Below are 18,134 nucleotides of genomic sequence, written 5' to 3'. Positions count from 1 at the left end.
AAAAAGAGAATCAATTACACAAGTTGGTGAAACAACATAAAGCAAGACTGGGAAAACAAACAGGAGTAAAGGAAGAAAATTATGATGAAGAAGAGGTCGGTTCAGCTGGAGATTGATTAGAAGGAGAAGAAAGAGAAGCATGAGTAGGAGAAACTTTATCCACAAGACCCAGAAGGGAGAGGGTAGAAGGGTATGGACAAGAAGATGGCGTTGAAGAATACCAATATAGAAGAAAACACCAGAAACAGAATGGTGAGAAGAACTAGATGGAATAGGCGCTAAGGGAATAAAATCAGATGAAAAGGAAGCCATATTTATTGAAAATCATGAAAAGCTGTTTTAACAGGAGGAGGGTAAACAAAAGTGAAAGAATGTAGAAAATGCTCAGAGTTTAGGAGAAAAGGATTGCTGGGAAATCCACAGGAGACAATATCATAGTGCGTCAAGAGTTTATCCGGCAAGGTGAGTACAGATTCATGAAAATAGAAATGGTGAAAGAATTGATGCGACAACACTATTGCTGAGAAGGTACATTGGCAGGTAGACCTTAATAAATGATAAAATCTTCCAGAAAAACAGTTGTAAAATAAAATGAAAGAAAAAGAACTAAACAAATAATGGCAAGTAAAAAAAACGAAATTGTTAGAAAATACTTAGGGATAGAAACTCAAATGCTGAAGTCGAACAAGAAGGGAAAGACAGTGGCGTACAGCAGCAGAATCATGAGAGACTGGAACTTTATTAGTAGAGGAATAACAATCTAAGAGATTACGTGGCACAGGAATAAGATGAGGGCAGGAAGATAACAATTGAAATAATCCAAGTTGGAGAATGCATTCTCAGCTAATAGAACAAGAATAGCGCTAAAAGCAAACAGCTACCATGAGAAAGCCAGGATCAAAATAACAGAAATGGAAACTGGGGGGGGGGGGGAGAGACACCCACCCTCATAGCAGTCCAGTTGGAAAGGCACTCATGCGTCTTCACTCCTGCAACCCAGATAAAGTAAGAATGCCGCAGAACAGCCACAGTCTTAGCAAGATTTTCACCAGAACAATGGTGGAAGGGAAGGCAGTGGTGCTAAAATACCTCTAGTCTTTGTCCAAAATTGTTTTTTTCCCTACACTAAGACTACTAGCTGTGGTAGATAGAAATAAAAATTGCAACCACATAGGCAGTTATTGTTACAACCCCAGTGGAAGTGTTTTCCCTGACTTTCTTCACTGTTCTAACAAGGGGGGTAGTAAGTCATTTTCCTGTTATATCCCTGGGCCCTTCAAGGGCCAGCCTTTGTAGTTGAAGTCAGTCAGGGCCCAGCCCTGCCGTGCCCTGCCCTGCCCTTTCAATACCAGATGAATAAGCTAATGGAGATGCTGGGAAACAGCCAGATGGAATGTAGACATCTTAAGCAACTGCAGCCTTTCTCTTCTGTATTCAGCCTGAGTCCCCGAAACTCTTAACTGAAGCACACAGTAGTTGATAAATTCAGTGTACACTGAGTTCTTGGCACCTTGAAGGACACGTACTTTTAACGACAGAGCTAAAGATTTTCCATTACCTTCTGGTGTATTTGAATATTGGCTTTTGCATTATTTTGTTGACATTCAAGGCTTTTGAACGGAGTTACTGCTTCATTTTTTTAAAAAAAGAAATTCAAATTCCATTTATGACCATTCTCCCTAATGTGCAAGTCAGCCTTTAGCTGAAATTGCCCTAAATTTAATATCCTGACAATCTGATTTGGTGGTTTTTGTAATTATGGTATCAATCGATTTGATGGCTTTCTTCTCCCTGCAACTTGTTATACAAGTATATTCACACACTCATTGTAAGATACAGATGCAAATGTGTGCTTAACTTATACAAAAAGACACCAAAGCTCAAGCCTGGCGTTTTCTCCCCAGGGCTGATCTCCTTCAAGGATTCTTTCTGAGCACACACACACACACCACATTTGGGCTCCCCTTGGCTTCAAAGGAACTCACATTTGGACTCCCCTTGGCTTCAGAAGAACTCACAGTAGGGTTGCCAAGTGAGAAGTTCTTACCGGGGGGGAGCCTCGGCGTTCTCCGGGAGCCGTCTGAGAATGTGTGTGCGCGCCGCCAGCACATCACCGGAAGTGACGCGCGATGTCAATCACGTTGAGGGCATGGCCACGATCATCAGAGGGAAAACCATAGAGTTGTCCCTCCAACGATCGGGGCCACACCCCCAACGTGATTGACGTGGTTACGTTACCTCTGGTGACGCAGCCACGCTGCGCTTCGGGGGGCGGAGTTCCCCCCGGGACCCGATTCCACGGCGGTGGAAATCGGGCCTCCTAAGCGGGGGTTTACCCGCCCCCACTTGGCAGCCCTAACTCACACAAGAAGTTTAATTAGAACATGTATGTTGCTATCTTCTAGCAGCACCATGCCTGGCTCTCTCAGACCCCAAAGTTTTACCCCCCCCCAAGCCAGCCCTGCATACCCCACAAGCCTTACTTGTGTTGCAAGACAGGTTGTGGTTTTTAACCAGTGAGGAAAAGGGACTCTGCACACTTCAGAGGCACTTTATTATTCATACATCCCAGTCTGGTATTAAAAAGAGATGACCAGGGTAAGCCCTAGTGATTCCTGAGAAAAATTGTACTCTGCTTTTGCAACAAGGCAGCTCCAGGTCAGTTTCTAATAATAAATTGCTAAGTTTGGAGAATTCAGAAGATCTGGGGAATTATATAAGAGCACGGGGTGGGAAATGGTCAGTAAAATCAGTAAAAGTCAGTTTTTCCATCTTGGTCATTAATTTGTCAGCTTTAAAAAAAAATCTTGTTAGTAAAGTCAGCTTTTAGAGACTGGTCACCAACCAAAAACATGATTGTGACCAGGCACCTCCAGACTTCAGCAACATTGTCTCTTGAAGCCTTCTGTGATGAGCACTGCATACCAGTGAGAGAAGTAATCAGTGAAAGTAGAATCTGTGATGAATTGAAAAAACTTTCTGAAAAGGAACAGCTACTCTTTTTAACAGGAGCAAAAAAAAAAATTCATAGCAGCCTGCAAACACCTTTTACTTCAGTCATCTTTGGACAAGCCCATCCTCAGAAATCTTCAGTGTTAAGCTCCAGCACAGCGAGTCAAGGAAGGAACCCACAAGGATATAATGAAAGTAGCAGCAGCACTCCCAATGGATACTCCATTGGACATAATTGCGGATGAATGGAAACTTTTTAGACTCGGAGGTGAAACTGCCGGTGAAACTTGCCATGTAGATATGTACTAGAATCAGTTCTTTGAAAAGACAAAACCATCTGGAGTTTCAAAATACCCACTGGTTACCAAGGTGGTGAAAGCAACATTACCATTGCCTCATGGTAGTGTGGACATAGAAAGAGGGCTTTCAAAACCTGAACACATTTTGACCAGTGAAAGGGCCAGCATGTCAGAGAGAACTTTGAATGCCCACCTGATGGTTAAAGAAACTTTATATCATGTACACAAAAACAAGGTATATCATCTTAATATCACACAGGAGCTTTTACAGATCTCAAGAGCAGCTCATGTTCATTACAAGCAATATTGTGATGCACAGTGTAACGAAATGGCAGTTACCTGTATTTATAAGATGGCTGCCATCTGTGGCTGTTTGTTTCAAAAATGTTCACTCATAAGGTTAAATTAGGCTGTAGTTCCAGGGGGGCCTGCAGGGGTCTCACTCACTGGGTTGAATGGAGTTCCTCATCTGCTGACCTACAGTTCCCAGTTGCCCCAAGGCCCAAAAGTGCGGGAAATGAGGGGCCGTCCCAAGGGACGGGGCAGCAACAAGATATACTCCGGCCCATCCAGAGAGGAGGCAGTCTTCGTCCTACTGGGGGTTAGGAAAGGCTCCTGCTGCCCGTGTGGACCAGGGTGTCCAAGCCACAAGCAAGAGATGTGGGGAACCCGGGGAGGCAGCAGAAATTCAGCCACTCAACAGTCAGCTGGATTGGGGAATGAATTGAAGTTTTCCCTGGTCTCTTGGGCAAGAGAGAGAGAGGCTGAAGCAGAACTGGAGGCCAGTCCAAGGAGAGATCCTATCCTGAGCCCACAACCTCCAGAGGTAGAGAGTGTAGAGAGTATTGTGTGTAGGGAGAAAGGATTGTGTTTAACCCCAGTTGATTTATGCCCTGTTGGTTCATAGTGTGTGCCTACCCTGACAGTGTGCCTTATTCAATTAGTGTGTGTGTGTGTGCTCCATAATTGTGTAAATAGTTAAATAAATCCTTATATTTGGGCTAATATAAGTTTGGTGTAGTGGTTAAGTGCGCGGACTCTAATCTGGGAGAACCGGGTTTGATTCCCCACTCCTCCACTTGCACCTGGCTGGATGACCTTGGGCAAGCCATAGTTAATAACTTCTTTTTTCAGGAAAAAACAAAGATAAAGCAAAGACAAGTTTTACATTACAGTAATTATGTTTTGTTCTCATAGTGATCATTTTATTGTATGATTTTTAATATGTTTTGCTGTAAAAGGGAATCTCTTTTGTCATTTTTTTGTCAGTATTTGGCCAGGCTTTTTGGAATTCTGGTCAGTAAAATCAGTAATTTTGACCCTTTGACTAGTTTCCACCCCTGGAACAACAGAGATCTGCTGCCTGGGTGCCGGTAGGCAGTCACTCCCCCCATATAATGTGGCCCTAGATAGGTAACTAAAATTGTATGTAAACCGCTCAGAGACCCTTTGGGGTTAGAGCGGTATATAAACTGAAAGTTAAATAAAATAAATAAATAAGCTTAGTGATGGAGTTACAAATCTCACTTCCTTAGATGCATCTTCTGACTGGTTGCACTACCTGCAGTTGAATCTCCTGACCAGCTGTTGTAATGCACCCTCATTAGGGAATAAATGGTGCCAGAGTTGGTGAAAGTGAGCTAGGTTTTTACACTTAACTGTGTAATCACAATTAATTATATAAACCCAACATATTTTTGTGAATTTCCTTTGTGCTGTTTCTGATTTCTTTAACTTAGCAAGACCTGGGATCTTGTGGCATTTAGGAGTGGAAACTATAGCAAAGGCAAGCAGACTACCAGAGCTGCATTTGGGGAGGGGATCATGAATACAGAAGTTCTCTGTTTTCTAACTCCTAGAAACCACATTTGGTTCCAGAACCTTAGCAAATGTTATTGACATGTTTTTAAGTTTTCATCAGCAACTCAGGAGGAACAAAACATGCCCCGACAATTAACTAATTATCTAACTAGTTGTTGAGATCATTGTGACCAAGAATATTACTAGTCATCCTTCTAGTTACTAATCACAACTAGTTTATTTATATCCCACGTTTCTATAATCAAGGCAAGATCATTTCTGTTGCCAAGGTTTGGTCACACCTCTTTTTCCTGCCTTTCTCATTCTAGTTATTCTGCTGTATTATTTTAATTAGTCTCTTTTTGTATTGGAAATTACAGAAAGAGGCTATATAAGAAGATAGAAGTTCTTCAGTTCCTTTATAAACCTGATTATATAAGTTTTTATTATGTGACCAATATCTTTTCTGAGAATGCATTGTTTGCACAATAGCAGAACCAGGACTGGACTTGCTGAGTCCCTAAAGTGGGTCAAGTGTCAGAGTGCCCAATAGCATCAGCAAAGATGTACATCATTGTAATAGTTGCATTTGGTTGCTCTTGTGTAATTGAGAGGCCCTTCATAATCTGAGGCCCTAAAGTGTAGTTTACTTGCCTTGTGTATAATCCAGCTCTGAGTAGAACCAAGATTTCAGCTTCGTCTCTCTCAGAAAACCAACATCTTTGTGGGAGGTGGTGAAGGCTAGTTTCATAAAATTTTATTAATCCAGGTGGCAATCTGAGGGCTAGAAACTTCACTGTATCAGTTTATTGTGATCTTAGTTACCCACTCACCTCACCATATTTAAAGGCCTTCACATGGCAAAATTTGTCAAAGAGCAACCAGTCTGGAGTCAGCTCTCTGGCACAGATCACACAGTTCAGTATTGCTCAAGTTACCCAACAAGTATGGCCATATCAAGAGCAAACTTGTGTTTACTTCTGCAGGATCTAGGACCTTGCAAATGCTACCTGAAATAGACTGTATTAGCTACAGAAGATTGATGAGCACTGGCTTAGCACTTTCCTGGTGGTGTGGGCTAAGATCTAGAATAATAAAGTTTGTTTTCCAGATTGGAGCATTCAGGTAATAATCCAATGTTTTGCCTGTTGGCAGTGTCAATGGAGATGTCCGTTTCTTCGACCCCAGAATGCCAGAATCAGTGAAGGTCCTTCAGATAGTCAAGGGACTGACAGCTCTCGATATTCACCCACAAGCTAACCTGTTTGCATGGTAAGTATCTAGTTAATACTGCTGAACTCCCCCTCCTCCCTGTACAAGACACAGGGAGAAGAAGCCGACAATCACAACCACTTCCATTTCTTTTCTTTGGCATAAGCAATGCAGTTTCTTTCCCATCTTTCCAGTTGGGATATTATAACCCTTGCCTGCTTCCCTGAACTCTTAGCACCTGGGATTTCAGGTTGCTTACTGTCACACGAGCTGGACGACCCCTCGTCGCTCTCGCTCGATCCTGATTGCTGCAGACTGTCAGCCACCATGCCCCACCTCCCCGAGGAAAGGCAGAGGCCTCAGACTAGCGGGAGAGGAGGAGGATACGTCACCACCCTCTGCTCTCCCTCGGTCGGTCAGACAGTACGCGCTCTCTCTCTCTCTGCTTTTTGTCTCTCACGTCGCCAGTGCCTCATCCTCCTCTGCCTCTGCCTCTGGTCCTCCTTTTATTCCCTATTTGTGTCACGTGTCTTCCCTTGTGCTCCACCCACCATCCTTCCCACAGGCCCCGCCCCCTCCTCTTATGCCGGGATGCTGAGCCGTGGGTATAGAGTCTTCCCGGCTCTCTCTCTCCCAACCTGATGGTTGTGTCGGCCCCGTGTTTCCCCCTCCCCAAGCCACTCTGGGCCGTGGGCGGGCCCTCACCTGGCGCGGTTCCCTCTTTTCCTCCGGGGGCTTCCTCCCGCGGGGCCTGCTGCTCATCTGGGGCGGCGGCACCCTGACGATCCGCAGTCGTTCCGTTGGGACCTGGGGGACTCAGCAGTGGCGGGGCAGGTCAGCCTTACTCTCTGGTAAGTTCCACAGAGGCCGGGATATGGGGGGCAGGGGCGTCGGAGTCCCAAGCGGCGGCAGCCATCCCTGGGGAGGCTCGCCCTCGGGACACTTACCATATTTCAACATGTTGGGATTCTTTTCTGAGAGTAGCAAAGGCACAACTGAATTACAGACTTGTTATTCAGCTTCACCAGTTTGGGATTTTCACACAAGATCACCCCATGGTTATAGTCTCTCTACCGGCTTTTCTTTCTCCCCCACCCTTCCCTGGATATCAAATAGAGCATGTATGTCTTTTGCTGTGAACCTGTCGGTGGGTGGGACTGTACTGAAAGATTTTTTGATGACGTAGTTAGACACTGCTTTTTTCTATGCCAAGCATACACCAAGCTGCTTGCAAAATATAAAAAAAGGGAAACACATTTATAACCATACAATTGTAGTAAAAGGTTACCAATAGCAGCGTGAAAACCAGGGATAAAAAATAGATAGGTCTTCAGTTGACACCTAAAGAGAAGGGGCCCAACAAAGTTCCTGAGGAAGATGGCAGCAAAAAAGGCTGTTGCCCCATGACCTCATAAATCATATCTGTGAGGCTGTGGTTCCTGAAGTGAAGCCACCTTGAATGACCTCAGAGTACAGGCAGCAGCATATGGTTGGATGCCCTTAGTACTTCAAATACTTTGGACTAGGAGTTGGTTGGAGCCAGAGTGCACAGGAGCACCGCTCTGCCAGTGAGGAGCCCAGGGGGCGGGCACATGACCAAGCCCTGCTCCCAGCAGCCCTCAGTCAGGCCACGAGGAGGCAGAAGAAGGAAGGTAAGTTGCCTGCCCATGCTCACCCCCTCCTCTCCTTTCCCAGGCCACGCAGAACCGCAGCGCCTTGGGGAAGGCCTGGCCGCCCCATCCTTGGCTTCCCCGAGCCACGCGGAGCCCTGCTTGCCCTCTCCCTTTGGAGGTACAGGGAATATGCAGCCAGCCCCATCTTACCTGGGCTCTGGTGAGCGCAACCAGTAGGGGATGGGGAAAATAGAGGTCCCCTGTGGCGACTCCCAACCCGCCAGTCTGAGAGAGAGGAGGGTGCCTTTCACCATCCAAGGCGCCACAGGAAGCGTTTGGCTTGCAGTTCTGCCAGCCCCCTCCCGCTCCTGAAGTTAATGGAGGAGACTTTCTTGGCCGGCTGAAAAGAGCGGGCATGTTAATTCCACCCCCCCTTTGTTTAAAGGGAGGGGGAATCCTTAAAGGAAGAAGACTTTGTCTTGGCCACCAATGGCTAGTAAAGGGTTAAGAAGAGTTGTGATTCCCAGACCGGATGCAAAAGGGGGAGGAGAAACCCTGAAGTCCTCCTCCAGTTGGGACCGAGTTTTCCTTTTGGAAGAGCTGCAGGATGGAGGCTGCTGGGAAGGGTGAAAATCTGCGGTGTGTGGATGCGGGGGGGGGATGGGGGGGAAAAGTCCGACGGGCGGGGGGGGGGGGGATTGTAGCAAGGAGCCTGGAAGAGATTCCCTTCCTGATCTCTGCAGGTGAAACCTTTGCTAGAGGGGATGGGGAAACCCGCCAGTCTGAGAGAGAGGAGGGTACCTTTCACCTCTGTCTCCCCTTAGCTGAGCTCCTTCAGGGGTCTCCAAGAGTCCCACCCACAGCCCTGGGGAGGGGGTGGGATTGCCCCCGCCGGCAAGGTAAGTGCCACTTGGCAACCCTACAACCAAGGCCGACTTATCCATAAGGCATAGTGCCTAGGGCCCACAATACTTTTAGGGGCCCATGAAAATGTTTTAATTTCTTTTAAAATCAGAAGAAAAAAATGAACTTTTAGGGTCAAAGAAAACATTTTAGATTTTTTTCTCACAGCAGAAAAAAATGAAACGTTTAGGGCCCATGAAAATTTATTAAATTTTGCCTAAAACAGGGGAAAATAAAATTTTTAAGTATTTAAAGTTATATCAAAATAATTTTAAATATTGATATTATTATCAATATTACCTTAATGGGAGGGGACCATGAAGGCAAAAGTGCCCGGGGCTCACGAAAGTCATATTGCAGCCATGTCTACAACACTTCCATTCTGTCTGGATTGCATCTCAGTTTGTTCACCCTTATCCAGACTTTCACCACTATTATTTATTTAAAACATTTTTATGCCACCTTTCAAGGTCCACAAAGTAGCGAAAATAAAAACATTAAACAGCTAAGCCATTACAATGCAGTTGTTTGTTGTTGTTGCCATCAAGTCAGAATGGACATGTGGCGACCCCATAGGGTTTTCAAGGCAAGAGACGTTCAGAGGTGGTTTGAGAATGCCTGCCTCGGTGTCATGTCCCCGGTATTCCTTTGTGGTCTCTCAACCAAATACTAGCCAGGGCCAACCCTGTTTAGCTTCCGAGATCTGACAACATCCCTCCTTGGGGAGGGAGTTCCAAAGTTTCGATAGCATGATGAAGAAGGCCCTTTCTCAGGTCACCTCCCATCTAGTCTTAAATGGCAGCAGCAACCAAAGTAGGGCCTCCAAGAATGACCAAAGTGAGCAGATACTGGTTTAGCACTTACGCCTACTTGGGTTTCAGGGATTTAAAAGCAAATCTCTCTGCTAATACAAGCTTCGTGTTTGGAATCGTTTTGAATGCTACCTGTGTCCATAGCTGACCTAAGAATGAAGTGACACTGCCTGCAAGCTTCAGCAGTGACATTGTACCGTCACTGGTTCACTGTGTTCTCTCTTTTCTCTTGTAGTGGCTCTATGAATCAATTTACTGCAATCTACAATGGGAACGGTGAACTGATCAACAATATCAAATACTACGATGGATTTATGGGGCAGAGAGTGGGTGCCATCAGCTGCTTAGCTTTCCATCCACACTGGGTCAGTCTCCTTTCTCATCACAGAATATTTCTGCCATTTGGCTAGAGAACAAGTATAAAAAATAAGGGCTAGTAAAGCTGTCCCAAGGCCATCACATGTGATTTCCATTGCCAAAACCAGCAAATGTAGGCCTCAGGAAAGGTCAAATTAGGTCACAGAATGGTTTGTGTAATTAGCTCAATTTGCAAAAATTTGCAGGTTCTAGTAGAATTCTCTTTGTTCACTTTGGGAGAGTTAGCAGAACTTAGAATTTTCCAGCAGATGTTGGGCTGGTGAACAAAAATGGATTCGTGGGGAAGAGGGCACAGTTGATATGTGATTGTGAATATAGGTGGATTCCCTATCTGCTGGAGATAAGTAAAAGAACTTAGTGAGAGTAATACAGAAGAGACATTTCTCAGCACTGCAGAAAAGGCTTCAGAGTTAATTGCCACTACAGAAAAAGCCTAGTCGATAGGAGATTGTGGTTATGATGCAACAAGGGATGCAGAAGTCCCCTCCCTCGTAACTGGAAACTTCCCATCAGCCCCTTCCAAGGCCTGCTTCATGTGTTAACCAGCGGCACGGGAGCCACTTCTCATGGTCTGGGCCCATGCTGCTTTGGTGACATCCATGGGACGTAGCCTTACGGGTGTGGGAAATGACATGGTCTCCTCTTCCGGCCTGCAGAGACACATGTATCAGGTATTTGGTGGCGGGGGTTGTTTTTAAGGAAAAGATAAGTTAAATTCTAAACAATTTGTATGTCCCGCTAGTTTAAGGGCCAGATAGTATGTTTCTGTGCAATTGCAGCCCTACCAGTCTCTGGATTCCCAGCCTTGCTACGTAGGTGTACATTTCCTATCTGTTAACTGAACTGCCAAGCCTAGTTATACTTGTCATGGTAAGGAACATTGTGGGTCTGTTGCTTTTCCTCACTGGAGTGATCTAGTTGAGCATTAAACAGGCATCAGCATACAGCCTTCAGAATGAGAGGCTGGTCTTTATTCTGCATACTGAACTTCAGAATTGGGGGGAAATGCAGCAGCATAGCAGGACCAAGCCCCCTGGCCCTACCCCTCCACTGGTAGCCAAGTGTGCTGGGCCCATCCCTGCCTTCATGCATTTGCAGTGAATTTGCACAGTCCTATTTGCAGGACTACTATCTAACAATGATGCCTTCTGGGATTCCAAAAATACATTTGCATGCACTGGGCAGGGGCTGCTGTCAGTGAGAACATGCCCCTACTGTGCTTCCTGTCAAGTGCAAAGTGTCTCCTGTATACACATATTATGTTTTTTTCCCCTTTTCTCTGCAGCCCCACCTGGCAGTTGGAAGCAATGACTACTACATCTCAGTGTACTCTGTGGAGAAGCGAATCAGATAACAGTGTGTGGCTGCTGTGTCAGAGCAGGACATCTTCTGGCAGGCGGGACCATCTGTCACTCACGATGTACATAGTGAAACTATCGACTTGAATGTTTAGTGTTGGCTGCTGCTGTGCGACCCCTTTAACTTGAACACTTCTTTTCTCCTGATTTTAGCTACTGATGATTTTTTGAGTCTGAGGGGAGGGAGAGAAGCTATCACCTGTCTTTCATCACAGCCAGAGCCTCCAGGAGCTACAGAAAAGGAGCAATTTATACTTTGAGTGGGATCAGCCTTCTTCCACGGGGCTGCTTCTCTGGTTCTTTGAAAACATGGCTCCTATGAACTCATTGAGATGGTTTCTGCCTGGAAGATTGGTGGGTTTCCTTTAAGACAAGAATGAATTCAGAACTTACCTACCGTTCCACATAGTTTACCTAGAACCTCTGTGGCTGCTACCTATCTCGTGCCAAGTGCTAGCCCTGGCATTCATATGCTAGTGGGCTTCCTGGTCTTGGATAGTCTGTGTATCTTTCTACTCTGTGTGTCACTAGCCACCTTTTCTCTCATTCACAGTCCCACTGGAAATAGACAAAGGGAATTAGTGGGAATCCTAAGGAAAAGAAAATCTCGATGCTGCAGAAAATATGGCAGGGTTGGCTGCCGTTATGGGAGGGGAAAGCAGATATCTACCCCCACTTCTTTGGTATCCATAGAGAAAACAGTGTGGTGCATTTTTAGTTGCAACAGTGCATGTGACAGGACAGGAGACCTCCCCCTCTTATGTCCACTCAGTTCTTAAGTTGCTCTAGCCAGCCTCTGCTCCTTTTGCCCACAGCAAAACCCCATGAGCACAAGAAACAGCATGCTACCTCTGCATAGACAGCAAGGAGTTTGCTGATCATTGTACCACTGCCTTAAACCTCCCCCCCCCCCCAATGAATGCTTTCCTTTTGCAGAAGTGCTATTATTCAGCTTGGTAATGGATGCAGATACTTGCACACACATGAAGATCAGGCCTGTGCCAGGTGTCCCTCCTCTTCTCCATGCATTTGCACCAAGGCTGTACAGAGGGGCAGCTGTACATATTTGCCCTACCTGTATATGTGCTTTGCATGCATGTATGCTGACTGCAAGATGATTACCGCTATTCCTCTCTGTAGAGAAAGTTGATTTCATCTTGCACACCATCCCTATCCCATATGATGACAATTCCAATCCCTTCAGAAGCCCAAAGGAAGATAATCCCAAGAAGAGAACTGCATGAGTGGCATACAGCACAGAGACAGGAAGGCCTCATATAGCATTGCACCAGGGCCACCATAGAAACTGTGCAGCTGTCAAGGCAGGGGCTACACTACCCGCTGTCTACAAAGTTGCCGAGAGTCCTGGAAATGTAGTTTTATCAATAATGTTGTTGATTATGATGGCATTAAGAGTGGAGAACCATCCTGTTAATTTTTCATTATGGATGTCAGCTTTGCCGTGCCTGCAGAACCCATCTCCTGGTCTTCCCAGACAAAGCCTGTTGCATGTTATGTTTTTGGTACGCTGAGAGTCACCATGCAGAATGTTGGTTAGAGACCAAGGAAGATTGGTTGTATGGCTGGAAACCTGCTTTGCAGAGTCCACCAAAGTTAAATGATGGGAATAAACAGGAGGTGATATGACACGCCAGTCTGCTGGCCATCGTGCCAGTTGTGTGGGACATGCAGTCTTTGGCACCCATTGCCATGCCGGTCCTCTGTAGTAAGTGGCAATGAACTCAGGGAAGGACAGAAAGATGTTGGATATAGCTAAAGAGCACCAAGCCAGATTCTGGGATCCATGTATTAACTGACTTAACCCACATAAGTTTTAAAAGAACAGAAATATTAACTTCTTTTTTTTGGTATCCTGTATGCAGTGTGTTTGTTTCAAGAACAAGATCCCCTGTGCTTCCTCTCAGCTTGAGCAGCCAGAACCATGGTTGTGGTATATATTTTTTTAAAAAAGATAAAACTAATGCCAGACAGTCAGCTTTCATCAAGCGTGTGTATATGTGGGCTGTGCTTTTTCACAGGTCTGATGTGGAGCTCCAATCATGAAGTTTAACCAAGTCTCCAGAATGCATCCTACCTACACAGTTCACTTCTCTCTATTTATTTCCCCCCCAAAAAATTAAAAGGAAAACTACATACATTTAATAATAAACCACCACAAGATTGTAATGTGAGAGTAAACCAATTGATGAAAAAAATGGTTAATAAAATATAAATGCCAAAACCACCTCTGGTGACAGTAGCCTCATTTTAGTTACTGGGTGTGGCAGCTTGGGCTAGCAGAGAACAAAACAGGAGATCTGCTCCAGCCTTGGAGCTCAGCTGCCTAGGCCAGTCAAATATATTTGAAGTATCCCAATTTCTATAGCCTGAGACAGCAATACAATTATTAGTATGCTTGGCCATCCTTCTCAAAGCTCAGTGGATTTGGACCTACGTGGAATGGAAATGGCAAAATGTGGCCCTAGACATGGAAATATCAATGGGATGTAATAATATTGTTTATTAAGCCTGTTATCCTGCCACTCAGTCTTCTGAAGCCACCTTGTTGGTGTTGTTCAATCTCACAGTTCAGTCCGACTCTTCGCAACCCATGAACCATATCACGCCAAGCCCTCCTGTCTTCTGTTGTCCTCTGGAGTTTGCTTAGTTTCATGTTCGTTGCATCAATAACACTGTCTGACCATCTCATCTAAAGCCACCTGCAACACCATAAAAAACCCACATTGGTATAATCTGTAAAAGCCTTGTTTTTATATGACCATTATTGACAATGAGTTCATGTTCCAACTTTATCTCAGAAAAACAATTCCCAGCCAGTGTTGCCCTTATTCATGTAACCTAAGTGCTTGCTTGGATTTCCATTATTTCTGGGGAGGCATTATTAATGTTACTCCTCTAAGCAGCAGTTCTACCTGCTCCCTGGCCTGGCCCATTCCCCTCACCTGCTACAACCCTTCCCCATGTACATCCAATCTACCAGGATTTCCGACAGAACTGACTACAGAACTAGCGATCTAAGGAACTATGTGCGGTAGATTAGGCTGAGAGTGGTTTAAGTTCACCCAGTAAGCTCAGTATCAGAGGGAGCATATTAACCTTAGGAACTCCCTGGTCCTAACACAATAGTCCATCCTCCAACGCCACACTGGCTCTCAGATTTCCTGCTTTCCCTAGATGAAAGATTTTTGTTCAGCCCCACTTTTCCGTTGCTTCTGAGCAGAGGTCATTTCGGGGGGGGTCGCAGTCCCCCCGGGTGAGGTACGGGGGGGCCACATGACGAAGCCCCGCCCCCTGCTTCCGGCCGCCCCGCTTCCGGCCCTCATTCAGCCAGGAGGAGGCAGGAGAAGAGAGAGGGTAAGTTGCTTCCTCCCTGCCTCTCCCCACTCCTGCCTGCCTGGAGCCAGGGAGGGCCTTCGCGGGGCTTCCTTGCACTCCCGCCGGCCTTGCAGATCCACCGCCGGGCCTCTCATGGGGCTCGGCAGTGGAGCTGCAAGGCTGGCGGTGGCCGGGACCGTTGGGGGCGGGGTGTGTGGCCTTATGACACACTTCCGGTGATGTCAGGGGGTGTGGCCTTATGATACACTTCCGGTGATGTCAGGGGGTGTGGCATATGCTAATGAGTTATGCTAATGAGTTCCCCTAGCTCTTTTTCTATGAAACGACCCCTGCTTCTGAGGATGATGTGAAGGAGACTCATTGAAGTGGGAGAGAATTCTTGCCATACCCATATGACAATGTAGTGTGAGAGAGGGAGAACTCCCTGAGTGCACTCTCCTTCACAGATGTAGAATATCTTGTCATGCATTCATGGAGGCTGTATGGAGTATTTGGCTGCTCCTGAAAAAGAAAAGGGAAGGTAGAAACTGCTACTTCTGATGCTGCATATACACTCACTCTTGCTTTCTTAGTTTGCTTCCATAAGCAGCTATATTGACTCCTAAGTCACCCCCAGTTTGAGTTGTGCCCCTCTAAAATCAGCTACCCTCTGAGACCTGACCTTGTAGGCCACATACAGACAGTACAAGCATTTTACTTAAACTTCCTTTAAAGTGGAGCTGATATGGTCCTCATTAGTGTTTGAGGACTTAGAGGACGAAGACCTCCATGGCACATGTGCAGTTTGCACACAAGGGGGCTGTCCCATGTATGGCAGGCACCGTTGAGGGAGAAGGGGAGGGCTTTGGCGGGTCTGCCAAAAAAAAAAAAAGATTAAAATGGGGATCCCTAAAGTTGCTGAAGTTTGAGAACTGGTGATGTAGTTATCACTACTCAGATAACTTGAGGCGGAGGAATTACTTACAGTATTGTCCACCTTTCTCAAAGATTCAAAGCAGATTACACAGTGTATGTCAGTAACAGTCCATACAAAGAAAGATTCAATAAGCAAAGTGGAGGTTGATGCAATCAATATGAGGAGACACTAATGAGCAATGTACTATGACTAAGATTACCGAAATCTGAATGAGCATCGTATATTAGGCATGATACAGAGTATTCCTTACCCATCAATTGGAAGCCCACTCTGAGAGCAGGAGAGTGAGGGTCAAATCTGCTTGATTCTGTGGTTTCAATATGGTCACAAAATAGTTCTTTGGTAGAAAGGGATCCAAAATTCCATGTGGGTCAAGAGATGGTCGGAGCTCGACGAGGATAGACGTGTGGTGCAGTGCTCCATGCATTTCTATCCTAAAACCCACACTTTCTTAGGCTTTTTTTTCTAGCCTAGGTTCTCTCCTTTTTTGGAGATTATTTGCAAGAGACTTATACAACTGGCCAGGCGAAGTGGCGTTTTTAACCTGGCTAGAAGTTTTTCCTTTTGGACTTTGTCTCGACGCAGAAGTGGGGGAAGGCTAGTAAAGGATTTTTGCCTTTGCTGTGCACAAGACGGGCCTGGGAGGACCAGACGGAGTGAAGCAGAACAACTTTACACGAGGAAGACAGCACATATCCCAAGCTAAGTGTCCATGAACTCATTAAATATAAAAATATAGGTGAATTAAAAGGGTTGAAGGTGATAAAAGGGAGAAAAGGTGGATGGATTAAGCACAGCGTTGGTAACTGTTAAGAGCTAAATTGTAGAGGAAAAGGGCCGGAATAGACTAGAAGCTAATGAAACAAAAGCTATAAATAAAAACGCTTAACAGTAATTGTGAGGGAACAAATAAAATACCTGAAACTGCCATTGTCTCTATGTTTCTTTAAGAAGCAGAGAACAGGGAGCCCAGCTGTGGGAGATTTACGAGCCTGAGGTGCCCAGCTGAGGGAGATTTACGAGCCTGAGGTGCCGAGTGGAGAGAAGCAGAAAGCGGAGGCCAGGGAGACCAGCTGTGGGAGATTTGCGAGCCTGAGGTGTCGAGTGGAGAGACGGAGAGACGGAGGACTGGGGGCCGTGTGGAGCCGTGCAGAGGGGCGGAGAGAACCAGAGTACGCTGCGTAGAGGGAGAACGTGGAGGAGAGCGTGCTGCATCGTGAACGTAACGACGCAGAGGAGTGATAGATCATTGTGGAAGTGAAGCTGCTGGGCGAGAGCACGTGAACAGAGCAAGGCTGCAGAAAGAGATAGAGAGCTAAGAAGAAGCTATACGGCGCACTTAAAGAAATAGACATTTAGAGTTTCTGATAATTAACACTGCTAATATCTGATAAGTACTTGATAGATACGGGTAGAAGTTAAAAGTTTAAAGGGCAAGTACCAAAGTTTAAAGAGAAAGGACAATTAAGTGAAAGAAATACACTACCTAGGGGAATAAGAGAATAAAAACAATAAGTGGATACTTAAGTGGATACTTAAAGGGACAGTAAGCAAGGTGGATTAAAAACAAAGACAATATAAGAAAAATAAGCTACAATATATTAAAGATGGCATCTGGTACATCTAAGAAAACATTTTCAGGATCACCAGGTCAAGGGGGAGGTACATCCCAATTAAAGTCAAATATACCCCCAGTCACAATGGCAGACTTGCAAACTATGATGATGGATTGCCTAGCACAGGCATCCAAACAAAATGCAGAACTAATCAAAAAAGAGTTAGAACCAATACATAAGGAAATAGGAGAAATCTCAAAGCAAATCAAAACAGACACAGAAGAAATTAAGACAGAAATAGCAAAAATTATGAACAATACAAATAAACTGGAAGAAAAAGTAGATGATCTAGATATGGAGGTACAGGAACTAAATACTAAAGCAGAGAAGTTGGAACAGACCTTAATAATGCTGGAGATGGAAAAATCTGGGGTTATTCTCAGATTTCAAAACATACCAGAACAATTAAATACAAACTTAAAAGAAGAATTAGTACGCAATATAACTGAACAATTTAATATGGGAACAGAAAAAGAACTGGCGGAAGAGATAGAGAATATTTACAGGAGAAACTCAGCGTATGCGAAAAGGCGTAAAATTCCAAGGGAGGTGCAAGTAAAATTCTATAACAAAAAGACAAGAGATCAGATACTGCAAGAAGCAAATACTAAACAACTAAAAATAGAAGATGCAGAAATTAGGATTCTAAAAGACACGCCTTGGAGGGTTAGAGAAAAAAGAAGAAATTACACAATGCTAACACAACTACTAAGGGAAAATAAAATAATGTACAGGTGGTTGGTACCAGAAGGGGTGCTGTTCACCTACAAATCCAAAAGACATAGAATCGATTCTCTCTTCAAAGTAGAACACTTCCTAGAAAAAGAAGGAGAAGACCTGGGATGGCAGAAAGGGGAGGAAGGAAGAGAAAGAGAGGAAGAGGAAGAGGAAGAAGAAGAATCACAGTCGGATATAGAT

General features: G+C 45.1%; 1 protein-coding gene across 1 annotated transcript in view; it reads left to right on the top strand.

Annotated features, from left to right (window-relative positions):
* The window catches only part of RPTOR (regulatory associated protein of MTOR, complex 1), a 455,351-nt gene extending 443,110 nt beyond the window's left edge, over positions 1-12,241 (top strand). Inside the window, exons 31-33 of the mRNA XM_015408620.1 lie at positions 6,207-6,323; positions 9,827-9,956; positions 11,255-12,241. Of these exons, the coding sequence (XP_015264106.1) occupies positions 6,207-6,323; positions 9,827-9,956; positions 11,255-11,323 (316 nt within the window). The 3' untranslated portion in view covers positions 11,324-12,241. The remainder of the gene's footprint in view (positions 1-6,206; positions 6,324-9,826; positions 9,957-11,254) is intronic.
* Positions 12,242-18,134: the final 5,893 nt, after the last annotated feature.

The sequence above is a fragment of the Gekko japonicus genome, unplaced genomic scaffold (genome assembly GCF_001447785.1).
Source record: "Gekko japonicus isolate JY-2015 unplaced genomic scaffold, Gekko_japonicus_V1.1 scaffold57, whole genome shotgun sequence".
Taxonomy (NCBI): Eukaryota; Metazoa; Chordata; class Lepidosauria; order Squamata; family Gekkonidae; genus Gekko; species Gekko japonicus.
This window is presented reverse-complemented; position numbering and strand designations above follow the sequence as displayed.